This window comes from Strix aluco, chromosome 1, assembly GCF_031877795.1.
Source record: "Strix aluco isolate bStrAlu1 chromosome 1, bStrAlu1.hap1, whole genome shotgun sequence".
In the NCBI taxonomy this organism is placed as follows: Eukaryota; Metazoa; Chordata; class Aves; order Strigiformes; family Strigidae; genus Strix; species Strix aluco.
Window position 1 is genome coordinate 164,748,105 of NC_133931.1, and position 14,994 is coordinate 164,763,098.

A 14,994-nucleotide genomic window follows, 5' to 3' on the forward strand; every position below is an offset into this window, starting at 1 on the left:
AAAGGCAAGGCACCAATTAAGAGGCCTTTAACCTATGAACTACTTGCAAGATACTCTTGCAAGAGATATACAGATCTAATGCCAATCCAAAAAGGCTATTTCACCTCATTTATTGGTATCAGTACGTGACAAAAGCCTGGCCAGGCACCGCCACAATGTACCCTTGATACCAGGTGTCTGGGAAAACCTAAAGCCATCATTAAAAAGAATTTGCCAGGTGGTGATTTGAAGAAGTCCATGCAAAAGCGACTCCATTATTTCTGCCAGTGTAAGTGGATATCCAGGTGGTTTTGAGCCTTATTGCCTCCATTATATGCCAGCTATTGCCACTGCACTCTAGAAGAAATTACACTGTGCACATCTGAAGAATATTCATAGTCCGTATCTCAGAGTGGTATGCACATGATGCAAGCATTTTGTACCAGAACTAGAAAAGCTCAGCAGCTCATCATGCACTGAGCTGTTTGGAAAACAAGAATACTGACTCGTGAAAGAAAAACAAAAAAGAAAATCCAGGCTTCAGAAGTTTATTTCTAATGCCAAGGAATGAAATCGAGCTCTCTTCAACATGTTGTGAAAGCAAAATGGTAACCTAGTGCAGACGCTTGAACTTGAGTTTCTTGCTTGTCAGTTGAGTAACTTAAGCACCCAGCCAGTATCCTCCAACTTACCCTTCCCCCATCCCCTTCACAGGGCTGTCCCAAAACAGATTTTTTTTTTTTTTCCTGACAGAAGCTCCATTTTAACCAATATGATTCTGGAAAACAGTTCTGTATCATTTAAGAGAAATTGTCAAGTACTCCATCAGCCTAGCCAGGGGCAATAAACTAGAAACAGACTGTAGCTGAAGTGGGAGGAAAATTTTGAAAACAACACTGTGTGTTGTTTCTGCTGCTGCAAGATTGTTCTGAATACTGCAAAATTATAAACATGCATTCACTCATACCACAGACTTAGTGCAAAGGCAAAGGTATTAATAACAACATTTGCAAGAATTCAGACGTAGGGAAAAGTCTAGAATGAGATCCCTAGCATGGGATTCACTTGAAACTCAAAAAATGCTATAAATCTCCTGCACTATAAATGTCTAGAAGCAATATAGGGATGTTAATTGTAAAAAGCATGGGCAGTCTGCCTCTGCTTGGTTTGCTAACTTTTGGAGGAAGATCTATTAACACACAATACATCAGATCCACTCCTTCCTGCCAAAGGCAGACATTGAGAAGTGCTGCACACTGCAATATCTGTTCACTTTTGTAACACCACAGGAGCAACCACAGTTAAATAACATTAAAGCAGATTAACTGCAGCAAAAATTATAATGGACCAAAGCTGAAAGTCACAACTGGTCAAGCCAAAGGCTATAAAGACTTCACTGCTCAATGCAGTGGGAGAATCAAGGTCTTGGATATGGAATATGGAAATACCCCACCATGAGCACTACGTGCACGCTTCCTGCTTTTATCATTCATCTTGATATACAGTACTCACAAAACTGTATCATCTCTTCACTGCTTGCCAGAGATAATGCAGTGTGGTGTGTTATAAATAGCTTTTGATATAAGCATCAAGAATAGGATTTTTTTAGGAGATTCCTCTCTTTGCACCTATTTAGCTACTTATTTTTGCATTCAAGATAGTTTCCAGGATAGAAGAGAACAGATTATCTGCAAATCTGCAGAGAAGCAGCTAACAGACCTGTAGCAATTTCCAGACTACTTCAGCAAAACTCTTCAGGAAACATCTGACAACTTGTTGCTGTTGTTGAGGGTTAACTTTTGCAGTCTGCTATATGCTTTTTCCCTCTGCCAGCTCCAACAGCCAGCCTTTGTTGGCTACCTTTTGACTTGGGAGTACCCATAGTTTTTGTCTACAATAGACTGCTGATCAAAGACCTACTGCAACCCTTGCTCAGCAGGAGCTCTATGACCTGTTAATGGTGTCCCAGCAGTTGTTGCAGCAGGAGTGCAGGGAGCCCAGAACCTCTGCTGAGGACTGCACACTGACAGTGGCGATGTGCCAGTGACACTGACAGTGGCGATGTGCCACGTGGTCTCCAGCACCAGCTGGAGCAAGTGGCCTTGGCACATCAGGGACCTTGACCCAAACAGCACTACTGAGCAAGGATGTCACTGTTCAGGTCTCAGGCTGCAAGAAGTGACTGGTGCCCCTTCTTGAGGTTGGGAACAATGGTTTCCTCCCATGGGAAGTATGCTGTGGTTGTGGCACTCCACTGCTAGGTGAAGGAGCTGTGAGAAGAAGAGGTGAGTATGCACACTGTCAGGGAGGATGAACAGGAGATCACTATGGCCTTTGCAAAGACGCTACGGAGCTAAGAATCCAAGGCCTGCATTAGGCAGGAGGGAAATCTAGAGACTACTCTTAAGGGATTGAAACTCCCAAGATGGAGGACGACTGAAACCCGTCATTTCTAGCAAGACAAATGGGGCTTCTTCACTTCTAGTTCTGGAAACAGGGGAGAAAGGTCACCTTGCATCAGGGGAAGCATCAAAGCCAGCCAAGCCTCAACCAAGTGTCTGTATAAAGAAAAAAATGGGAGTGATAGCTGTTGGAGACCCCTTCCTGCAAGGGAGAGAGGAATCCTTCTGTTGGTTTGACCTGTTGTCTCAGGTTTGTTGCTTATCTGGGATGTGGTAAAGAAATTGTTGAGTCTTTTCCAGCCCTCAGACTATTACCCCCCACTGCTCATCCATGTGAGTATCATAAACAGGAGGAACTAAAGCTCCACATGCAGTCACAGAACTGCGGTACAGTTGGAGTAACAGTGACGGTAGGATGGCGTGCACAACTGGCATGCTGTGACGGACAGGTATACGCACTCTTCAGGAAAGGTAAACAAGGAAAACAAAAAGCAGGGCCAGCCCTCTAGCTGAAGGAGCAGCTCAAATGGCAACATGGCTGGACTGAGGCCATTCAGGATCCTTCTGGGTGGTGTCGAGGATAGCTTCTTGATTTGAGCACTAGAGGCCCAACCAGGGGTGAAGAACTTTTTCTCCCTGAGGAGAGCCAGGCAGCAGAACAGAGGGTTTATGCAGATCCATCCTTGCAGATTTTCCAGACACAAGCAATCTGGTCTGAGCTCATTGTTGAGCCTGTTCTGAGCAGGAGATTGCAGTAAGGACCTCCTGAGGTCCCTTCCAACCTGAGGGACTCTGAGACTCTGGGGAAAAAAATCCTCTAACTCAGTGGCAATCACAGATCTGTCTGCAAGGAAAAGGTGGTAGTCAGAAGTAGATAAATTCATCCATGCATATGCAATTACAAACATTTTTTTCCTTTTTAGTAAAAATTACATGCATTTACATGAGACAGAGGTGTTAGAGAGGCTTGTATCTAAGACAAATAAGCACAAAAGTAAATTCCAGATAATCTACCATTAACTGAACTAAGATAACACTCCTCCTACACTTAAGTTATTACACAAAAAAGTTCCCTAATAAATATACAACATGCCTTGTGAGATATAGGCTCAGGTTCACAGTCCTGATCTCACAGCCTGTGTTACTTTATTTATTTATTTATATATATACATATATGTATGTGTGTGTGTGTGTGTCTGTAGAACCGAGCAGGGCAAAGCAGGGCTGGAGTCACATCACCTAACACTGGCCATCTAAATAGACGTTTACTCTTTTCTCCAAGGCTTTCTCCTTAAGCTCCCTCTACAATCACTCACAGAAGAGTCACCTTCCACTAAATCCCCCTTGGCAGACAAATACAATTAGGCAAGATGAATTCCACCCTTAACAAAATCAACTAAGCACTTAAAGCCAAGCACTATAGTGAAAACAACTGTCCCTAATAATACTAAACAGGCTGTAACTGAACTCAGCAAGTGAATGGCAAGCAATAATTCTTCCAATTCCTCTCATTTATTCCTCAGGGTTTCCCAGTGGGACTTGCTGGTTTAGACCTGTCTTGCTTAGACTGTTAATTCTCTTCAGGGCTGGGGACTGTTCATATTACTTATCTAACCCAGGACTTGTGCCACAGCTTAATCTCAAACACTTCTATTAGTTGCATATAACTTCACCCTGAAAGCCACCCTACCTTTCAGCAATTATCTCTGTAAGATAATTCACTCAGTACACATACCGAGTTAACTGAAAACAGAGAGAGAAGACAACATCCAAAGTGTGAGACAGGCTGTGCATGGAAAAGTTGAGGTTGTGAGAATAACGAAAGACAGTATTTTGAAGACAGGCAGGCTTTCATTGTAGTCTCCCAGCTCACCCCCAACTCCAGCCTTAGCTCCATCCCCACCCCACACCTCAGCACCCCAGCCTTCATTTCCACCTCTGTTTTGTGATTCAGATGTAAAATATCCTTTTATCTGGAGGTTCATTGTGCAACCAGGATCGAGCATGAGGCCAGAATGGGAGCCTAAGATACAATTTTTCTGACTGAGAATCTTGATATTTGAGTTGTCATGTACATGGTATGGGAGCTCACGTCCTTACAGTCATCCTGTCCAGTCCTAATTATAGCCTACGAGAGGTGGGGGCTGAGGGGCAGACAGAAAGAAAGAGATGAGAAGAGACTTCCAGTCTCCAAAAGCCTAACCCAAGAGAGCTGGTTGCACACGTTTAATGTGAATTAGGCATTGTGCAATCAGCTCAAAAGCATCAATGGGAAATGTTGCTCAAACTGCAATAAGTGGAAATTTTTTTTAAGTTCCAGAGTTTCACCCTATTTATTTCCTTCTCTGTAAAGGCACATAAACAGGCTCTTGTTAAAAATCTAAGCAGAAGTTTTGCTGTCCTGCCTTTACCTGCCCCGCTACACTCCACACCCACACACGCACACAGTGACTGACCGTATGTGAATTATCAGACTGTGGAGTCGCTCAAATGCGATGACCGTTTCCCATAACAATCTCCTGAAATAAAGAAAGTCCATCAGCTCTCCAGCATTTATCACAGTACCTTTCTGTAGGGTAAGAAAAGAGTCTGAACTCTGAATGCTTTTATAAAGGATAGAACAGCGTCTGTTTTACTTTTCAGGATACAAGATGTAACTGAACAAGCCGAACGCTGACTGTTAGATGTCCCTGTGCATTTGTGCACCCAGAGGAAAAAAATGAACAAAGTCTTTAAGTCCCCTGTGAAGTTTCAGTGAGGGCTTGATTGATGACCCTTAACATTTTAAAAATCCTTCTTTAAAATACAAAGGAAGTCTATCATTTCTTTCCATAAATAACACCTTTCAAAGTTTTATTCATGCTTGGAATGGATCCAGTACTTTAAGTGAAGTAAACATTGTTTCATAATCTGAGGAGTGCCAAACAACAAAATATTTCCCCTCTAATTTATTTCTGTTACATAACATTAGCTTATAATGTAACAGGCAAGCAAGTGGAAAACATCCAGCAGACCAATTTTTATGACACCTTACTAGATTAGCAGTAGATACAGAGCATTTAATAAATATTTCTTTTACTACGGGATGAGGAAAGATTAAATAATTTTAATGATTAAAAATAGATAAAAATTGGTGGTGAAAAGTGACCTATCCAATTTAATAAACTGTTTAGCTAAGGTTTAGAGATACTCTGAACTAACACTAAAAGTGAACCTCAGGTCATTTGAAAAAACTCCCACAGATCTGCAAACCTGCTGCTGATTATCCCTAAACTAACAAAGAGGAGGACTGGAATGTTAAACATATCAAAGAAAGCAAAGGGGAAACGCGACTTTTAGGCAAGGTCATGCTACCTAAACCTCAATACTTGCTTGCAAATGTATTTTTCCAGAAAGGGCAAGCATAACTTCCCTTCTGCAAGGTCTGTAGCTTATTATTCCCTGTGATGATTCACACTGTACGATAACATTCCTGTTTGAAAAACAGAACCAGTGCAGCTTTAAAACAAGTACATATTTCCATTCAGGACACTGTAAGTTTAAGCTGATGAGCTGTTTGATCCTTTTAAGACCTATACAGTCACTCTATTTTATAACCTACCCAGTTGCCTAGGTTGTTTCTCCCCTTTTATTATAGCTGTATCCTTTGGATACGATAATGGCATCATACCACTGAACCCTTAGAAGACTCTCCACGTGGCCTGTGGCATATGTTAAGTCAAAAAGCAGGTAATAAAAAATATTACTGGAACTATTCAGCATAACTGGTAAAGTTTCAAACCTAAGGTTTCCAAACAGTACAGCTTGGGAAGTGTTGATAAGACCCAGGCAGTAAGCAGACACTGAACAAATGTCTCAGGAATGGCAACATGAAGTGACAATTCAAGCTAACTTACCGCAATGAGATTATTTTATCTCTCTGTACTGCGAAAAATAATACGTCACTGCTGTTCTTAGTGACAGAATGAGGTGCTGCAGTCCCATGCGAGAGTAAGTAGTTCACAGGGAGGGGAAAAATGCTGCATAGGACACAGTCTTTGCATGGGTTTCTTCCGTTTCTCACCAGGGATAATTTTAATCAGTTAGAGGTTTTGAGTAGTCACCAAGCCACATCCACACACTACAAAAGCGGCTGTGTGCTGTCTACAAAAGCGTTGCTTTAGCATGGCTTAAAAACAGTATCAAGGAAGACACTTACTCAAAGGGCAAGAGGCAAAACAGCTTTATGGTATCTTCAGTCACAATCATTAGTTTCACTGATGACTGTAAACGTGTAATGAGAACGTTTCTGAGAAGATGATCTCCCAGAAGCTTTCCTACCATACACACACTTGGTGTGTGAGGAAACTGCCGCGTGATCTCTGCACGTTGATACAGTCACAGAACTGCATTTAGACCTGAGCAATTATCCACTGTACAGCTCTCCTCTTAAAAGCTCTGCTTCAAAAACATCAGCTTTTAATAATTAATCACTCCTAGCCAGAATAGTGTTTCATCAACTTCCACTTCTTTGCTTGGTCATTCTTTCACTTTGTAAGAACGTGGAGGTCATTATAATCGCCTAAGAGGTATTCTTGGAAGTGAAAGTTTCTTGCCTTTCCCAGAACATTTTGTGCCAGTGTCTTCTCACACTAGCTTGGAAGAGGCCTGTGTTGAACATATGTCCAACACAGCCTCAAACCAGATAGTAATACTAAATATAATTGGGATAAAATGGTTTTCAAATAACAGAATGAAAATATATGGATTAGCTAACAAAAGTTTTAAACCATTGGAGCAGATAGATCACATTGAGCCCCCACGTGTTAGCCAGCCAAGAGAATTCTGTGTTTCCTTGCATTGCATTGCAATTCTCCTTGCATTGGAGAGTCCTCTTAAAGACTTTTAAAGACACCTACTAAGATAAGGTAGATGATGCATTAAACCCGTTTTTTTCTCATCTAGACTAGGCATCATAGCTTGGTACTGCTTGTGGGATAAGGATAGGTTTGGGAAAACCACCTAAGTGATCCAACTGATTTCCTATAAAACACTTAACAGCCTTGACTGCAACCTTGGACTGCTTTTTGTATCATGCAACAAAGCTGAACAGCGCTATAATCCTTGCCTTCCCAGTACTGCCCACTCATTTTCTCCTTCCCTTCTTTGCCTACAAATACGTATTCACACACAGATCACATTTCCTATTGCAATTAACTTTTCCAATATTATGCATGATTTTGATACTACAGTGACAGGAAAACATTTAAACAATACCTTTGTCCTGATACTAGCCTAAGATGTCTCTATAGCCTCTAGGAGAAATTTGGTTTTTCAGCAAAACCCAGTTTACAACTGTATTTCAGCCTGAATTTACACAGTGTCAAAGGTGGCAATCATTCACCTAAACAAACCCGTGTCAGGACATTTGAAGTGACCTCAGCATCCAAAGCATCTGCAATGGGCTGGCACACAAGATGTAAGGGAAACCCATGCCCTTTGGAAGCCAGAGGCCACGTGGTTTGTAGGAGTCTGGGCCGCGCTGGGAGAAAGTTAGTGCAGACAGAAGAATGCAAGGACAAAGACAAGGCCAGCAAAATAAGGCTGGCAAAAACACACAAGATAGCAGATAAGTGAGAAACACCTGTGGTCAGCAAAAGCACACAAGTCTGAGCAAAACAGGGTATGAGATAAGGGAGTTTTGGCAAGTTTTGGGCTTTACGTGCTAATTGCAATTAACCAATGCAAATGCTTGTAGAGGTGCGTGAACAGCGCGTGTAGATGACCTGTAGCCTATTAGAAGATAGATGAGTGCGTGTACGGAACTTAGTAGAGTATAAATGTAACCAGAAAAGGAATATAATAGAATGATATATATAATAAAAAAGATGGACGACCTGATCATCACATTGGTGTTGCGTCATTTCTGTTCCCGCATGGAGAAATAAGGACCCCGGCTAATGGTGACCCCAACAGTGGTTTTGTGAAACAATATGTCTATGTTTTAGCAGTTAAGTCCTCTGTTTGAGATAAAATCTGTGGGAGTTGAACTGACAGAGCTGGAAGACACGCTTCCAGACTTACAAATACTTCTTCAGATCTGAGAGACAGCTAACACCTAGTATCTGTGATACGTATTTTTTCTGATCAAATAACGAGCTTTCTACTTTTCAGTAAGCTGAGCTCCAACTCAATTTCAGAAGAACACCAGTAACCTATATTCATTTAAGAGAAATATTCCGCAGATGGGGAAACACTGCTGAACTGAAACACAGATTTATTAAAAGCTGTGTCACATAGTAATGGCTGTTCAGGTGCCTTCTTATTCAAAATGTTTGTCAGATATCTTTCTTATGGAAGAGTAATGCCTAACAGTATAGTGGAACAGTATAGTGAACTTCACTTGGTATCTTTCTGTTTTCTCTTGATACAAACCTAGCAGCAATTGAAAGACTCCCCTGTGTATTCCTGACCAAAATATGAATGTCATTTATTAATCCACTGAAATGCATGTAATTTCTAAACATTAATAATTGTAGTTCAAAGCAAAAATATTACATTTTTGTGTTTCCTATTGAGTTCACGCTTTCCTTAAATTTCTATGTCCGTTCCTCAAGCTGAAATCCTTCCACAGAGACAAACCCATCACATGTTCATCAAACCTGATGCCTGGGTAGCACATTCCTAATTCAGATTGAAACCTTTTGCTGAATCCGTGTGCATATGATGCTTTGAAGAAACATGCTCTCCTAATTACATCCTTTCAACAAACTGCTGGAAGAATAAGCAGGTGAATGCTGTAAAGTCTGCTCTTATTATAACAAAACAGTTTTCCAAATGAAGAATGGGAAGTTATATATATGCAGACATCACAAAGACTGCATCAGAAAATGCCAGTCATTTCTTTGTTTACCCTGTTTTCCCCCTTTCCAACAGCACACAGAACTTTACCAGTTGATTCATCATACAGGTCCTTCATCCGCTCTCAATATACGGCAATCCAGATGTTAATCGCAGCCCTACTGAAGTGTTATGCTAGAGGACAAGCCAGTTTAATCTGGTTTATTTTATCTTATTCCTGCTTCTGCTTCTCTCTCAACTTCTAATACGGCCTTTCAGATGAAGAGACTGAAGAAATTTGTCATCTTTTCTTTCACCTACACCTTTTGCAGCCACAACTTGTCTATGTGCAGGTCTGTAGACAGTGTGCAAGGTTTCTCAGAGCCATCCATGTTTCCACCACTGGATTAATAAGAGAAACTCACAACTTCCCAGCTGCACGTGGCAGAGGAAAATGCTTTTGCTAGTGATGTAGCAAACTCCCTGTGAGATTCTGTACCACCTTCTGTCATTTTTTTAACTGTCTCGAATTGGCCAAACCACCTGAGACTGGAGTCCTGACTCCAAGTCTAACCACTGCTTGACTCTTATTAATTGAAGCGTTAAAGGATAATAAGATACAATTCAGAAATATTTTTACATCTATTCTTTAAATTCCTCCCAAGTGAAGGTTACTGGACAAGTGATGATGAGGCAATCCAGCTTTAATGATATTTTCCTTCCAAGAAGTTTCAGTTCTGAACTCAGATGAGAGCACAGTGTCAAGGCTATGCTGATAAGTAAAGGCTGAGCATTGCTTTCCAGAGATAAAAAAGGTGAGTATTGATGTTGGTTTCCACTGGTCTCTTGCTGTTTATCAAGGACACTGACAAAAAGCATAGCATCAGCCTGCCCACAGGGTCCCACAGACAGAATAACTGGGACACTGCTGTCCCAGTGTTCAGACCACCCAGCTGAGAACTGGGGTGAAATGAAACTGAACTAAAACACATGCACTGGGAATGGTCATTTGTAAAGTCTGAGAGATTTGAGAGAGGCTGTTTCTGCCATCACCAAACTTCTTCAGGTTTGGTCACAAAAAAGTCAAAACCTTCAGGTATTTAGGATTTTCTTCACATGAATGCTCTGCTGGAAAACCGTTGGGGCCTCCAGCTAGTTCACATCTCACTTCAAAAACAGGAGAGATGCATCTATTCCATGTATCCTTGTATCTCCACACTGATATTCACCGCTTCCAGGTAGGTGTGCAACGCAAGGTAGCCGTGACAATCCTTCCAGACCCTGACATGGAAAGATGTGCAGCACTGCCCTCCTCCAGGCAACTGCTGTGTATGCTGACAGCAGAGTCCTTCACGTTCTGGGGATAAAGCTCTCACCTCTGGGAGCTGCAGTGCTTGTCAGCCTTCTAGCCCCTCACCTTGGCAAGCTTTAGAAGATTAATTAATCTGGTCCAGATTGTACAGTTTTCTTTAAAACAGCCGTCAAACCGCAGCATTGCTTGAGATAGCAACAAGCTTGCTGATTAATGATACCTACTGTCACTTCAGTCCTTGGTGTCTTTAAGCTCCGTCAATAAACAGATCGGTGCTCAAGTTCTTCGTGCCTCATGAGTCATTAAAATTGAAGCTATAACATGAAATAGAGCAAGTTGTTGTCACCATTGTTTATTAGTGCAGAAACTCCCAGAAGGAGCATTTGTCATCACAATCTGAAAACATTCACAGTACTGCCAGGGGAAGAAAAAAAAAAATTAAAAAAATCACAACTGCAATCTGCAAGAAAGTTGAAGTACAACCATTCCTATGGCTTAGCCAGTCTAAAGAAAAAGCAGCAACAAGCTGAGTGCTTTTCAGAGCGTGACCAGCATATTTTTACAACAGTCTTAGTTTTCTCTTCTAAGCAAATCTACCCCTGGCAAAAGGTGTTGGAGTGACTGCCTAGGAGGTCAAACTCATTTATCCATATGCAACACAGTTAACATTCATAGTCCAAATTTTTTTTTTTTTTGTTGCTATGCTTTAATCATGACCTACACAAGCACAGTTCAGCAGCGGTTGGACAGTAGCTTAGTCTCTGTGCCTGCTCATTCCTTGAACATTCTCATGAGAATCAACATGTTGTTTCATTTTGGAGGGGCTTAATCAGATGCTCCGATGCCAGTAGTTTATTTCACAAAACCATGAGATGTAACTCACAGGACCATTCATGTTCTGGGGCGTGGATCCCACCAGCGCCTGCAGTGCGTAGTGGGTAAGTATTTCTGTCTTGACTATAAGACAAACCTGAAGAAGTTGTCCTTAGTCAGTAATCACGAACTACTGCTGGAATTTGTTGAAATGTTACTAGGTAGCTGAAAAAAAACCTCCAACAGGGAAACTATCAGCTCATGTGGAACTCAGTTATAGTAGTATCTGTTTTGATAGGAACAGGAGAAAAAACCCCTAGAATTTAAAACCATCTTTTAGCAGACAAAAAAAATCAGAATAAACAGATTCCATGTACAGAATTGGTTCACTTGAAATGTTGTCACCATCTCCCACTTTTAAAAAAATTTTACTCTTTTTTTGGTAAAAAAAATAAATTGCTATCTGATGTGAATTTTCCCAGGAAGAACAAGCAAGAACCCAAGAAAGAACCACTTCTATCCTATCCACTCATTACTATTAACACACCAGACTCTGAAAAGCAACCCAATGAGACAATGGTCTAGAAGCTTAGAATAACTGTGTATCAGTGATCAGCAAGTCCAGGAAACGCTTTCTGCACTGCATGAAGCATTATTTCTGACGACAAACTTAAGAAAACAGAAATATTTTTCCCCTTTTTAAAAATAGCTGGTCCTAATCAAAACAATAATTAAACATAAGCTGAAAACGTGTTTTATGTAAATATTAGTCAAGAAAGGTTCCAAAGCTATGAACCTTAATTACATGCACCACTAAATCTGAATGTGTTGCACAGGAGCACAGAAATAAGATACTTGTTTATGTTAAGAGTAACAACCTCAGAAAGAAATCATGATTTAACTACAGCACTTTTATTATGTTCAGACAACTGTTATTTCTTCTCTCTGAAGGTATGGTTGTAGCTAGGTGAGGGGGAACGTGGGTTTAAGTACTCTGTGAATCAGAATGAAGATTAGGAACAAGCAGCTGTACTGAAAAAAGCACAAATTTAAAAAAAAAGTTTTTCTGACCAGACACTGGAGGCCCCGATGCCCAAAGTCCTGCTCCTATCTCTTGTGAGAAAACAAAGCACTCCTCTACTATAATTGTTCCCAAAATCTGGCTGGGAACAAAAATGAAAACACAACACAAAAAACCCACAACACATTTTTGGAAATGATCGTGTCAAACTTCACTCTTGAGAGCCTGGGGTCGGTCTTATTAATCTGGATGCATCTAATGTACCTGTCATGCAGGTACCCGCTCCATACATCCACTCAATCAGGCACATCTATCTCTGAGTATGGTCAAACAACAAACCCATAGCATAAATACCTCAGATAATTTACCTGCACATAGCTTCACAAGGGCTTCGTAAGTACATAACAACTGGATGATTCTACTCAAGAACCTCCTCCCCAGCAGGAGAATAATTGTTCTTCTACATGATGACAGTCTAACATCATCATCCACATGAGCATAACATCAATACAAACCCTGGAAAAGTACACATGAAAATCTGTATTGGGGTCTGCCTCTCTTCTGACTCATCAGCAGGTGGAGGGGATTGAGGGAAGAAGATACACCTGCCAAAAACTACAGTAAATTGCTTCTTAATTTTCTTTGTGGTGGTGTTCATTGAAACATGGATTAAGTATATTAATGTGTGATTCTTTTTTAAACTAACGTACACACAAAGGAAGCCCAAGTCCTTTGATACTACTCAAGGCTTATTTTCTATGTTTGGTGTTAATGCTTGGAGGCCAGCCCGTCAAAATACGTTACTAGCCGTGCTCCCCTGTGTCTGTGGAGATGGCATGGCACTCAGCAAGGATCTGCCAATGTTTTCACAAGAGACTCTTGTAGATGTTTTCACCTTCACGAGCAATAAATCCTTTGGCCCAGAGAGAGTGCAGTGTCCATTTAGATATGACATAAAAATCTGGAGGACTTCTTCACCTGTTATTTAATTAAAGTTAAATGCCATTCCCAAGTTATCATCTCAAAATAGGCAGGGAAAATGAAATGCATTTGTTGGGGGGAAAAAATATTCCTAATAGCTGGATAGTCTATTGAGAACGTGCTAAAGCAAACACAGAGCTTAATCAGTAGAAATCAGAGAGACTCTCTGATGTGGCAATGAAGAAAGAGGGTTTATAGCTTTCGCAGATTTTATGAGACTTGTTCGTGGTTCCAGTGTAATCCACATTAAAAGTGAGAAATTTCTCTTGAGGAAAAATCACACTGCCAGAAGATAGCCGATTCTCTGCTGGGGTAAATTAGCAAGGATGCCTCATCCCCTGCATTTGATAGATTTTTAACAAAATGCCTTAGGATTCCCTCTTCATCATTTGCAAGGGAGACACACATTTAGGAAGTGAGATATTTTGAAGGCTGGAAGCTTATACAGGACTTCAATTATATCGCCCTCACCCAGCGGAGATCCCCAAGTAAAAGCTCATTCCCACATTAACTGCCAAAATAATGTCAGTCACTAACAATTTTTTTTTTCTTTCTCCCTCTCTCTTCCTTATCCCCCCTCCAAATGTTGTCCTTTGGTCTGACCGCTAAAACAAAGAGAGGGATTAAAACAACTCATTATCAATTCAAATTGAATCTGAGACACAGCTAAAATATAGGAGTTCTGAATTAGTCATGGAAATGCTGCATGTTAGGGTAATATAAATGACCAGCTTTTTGTAACTACCCAGCGTACTGAAAATCACCTAGAAGTTGCTATAGCTCACACATAATAGATGCTTGATAGGATAAATCAGTGGATTAGCTATCTGCTATTTGAACCACTGGTTCAGAGGGATCAACTCATTAGCAGGTGTTGGGGTTATTGGTTTGACCAGATGCAATTTAGCATTCAGTTAAAAAAAAAAAAAAAGAAAAAAGAAAAAACAAACATTTATTTTGTTTTCTTCCTTCTTTTGGTGTTTTATTCCCCAGGAACTGCTGGATGCTCAGATGAAGGGTAGAGTGATACAGCCTAAGAGCAAGTGGCAGTGGGATCACAAATCTTAGGGTTTCTCACTTGTTTCTTGAAATTTCCCTTGGAGGGAAAGCTTTTCAACCTACAAAAATGTGCTTCTGTGTGTAGTGTGTGTTAGTGAAAGACCGGTGGGATACAGAGCATCAAGACTAAAACCTGTCTTCCTTACACTGTGGATTAGAAAAATTCACAGTTAGGAAAGAGGGATGAGGAGGAACAAGGAAATGGGAAATGGCAGCTGGGAAAGGAAGGACTGGAGACAGATGTCTTAACATTTATGTTAACACTTATATCAGGAAATAAAAATGGATTTTTTTTTTCAGATATTTATGCAGATCTGTGAACGTTGAGAGATTATCAAGAAACTGCAGACCAAATAAGAGGAAAAGGACAAAAAGAGAAGTTCTATAGAGCAGCCTCTGCCTACAGTTACATTAAGCTCCAAAAAAAAAAAAGCCCCTTACTAGCGGCGTAAACTGTTTTCATCCAGACTTGGGAAATGAACAGGCTGATTATCCACAGAGGGATTGCATGAGAAGCAACTGTCTTAGCTTCCTCCCTCTTATGCTACCAATATGACCATTAAAGTTAATGTCATTTTGACTAAGGAAGTTTCACTGGGTTGCATGCT

The 14,994-nt window shown here is 40.7% G+C and overlaps 1 protein-coding gene across 7 annotated transcripts in view; it reads right to left on the reverse strand.

Moving 5' to 3' along the window:
* The window catches only part of PDE1C (phosphodiesterase 1C), a 320,244-nt gene that overhangs the window by 166,159 nt on the left and 139,091 nt on the right, over positions 1-14,994 (reverse strand). For 2 of the 7 annotated variants that reach the window (XM_074843989.1, XM_074843980.1), the window contains one exon: positions 4,838-4,900. The exons of the other annotated variants lie outside the window; for them this stretch is intronic. In XM_074843989.1, the coding sequence (XP_074700090.1) occupies positions 4,838-4,900 (63 nt within the window). The remainder of the gene's footprint in view (positions 1-4,837; positions 4,901-14,994) is intronic. 7 annotated transcript variants of the gene reach the window in all.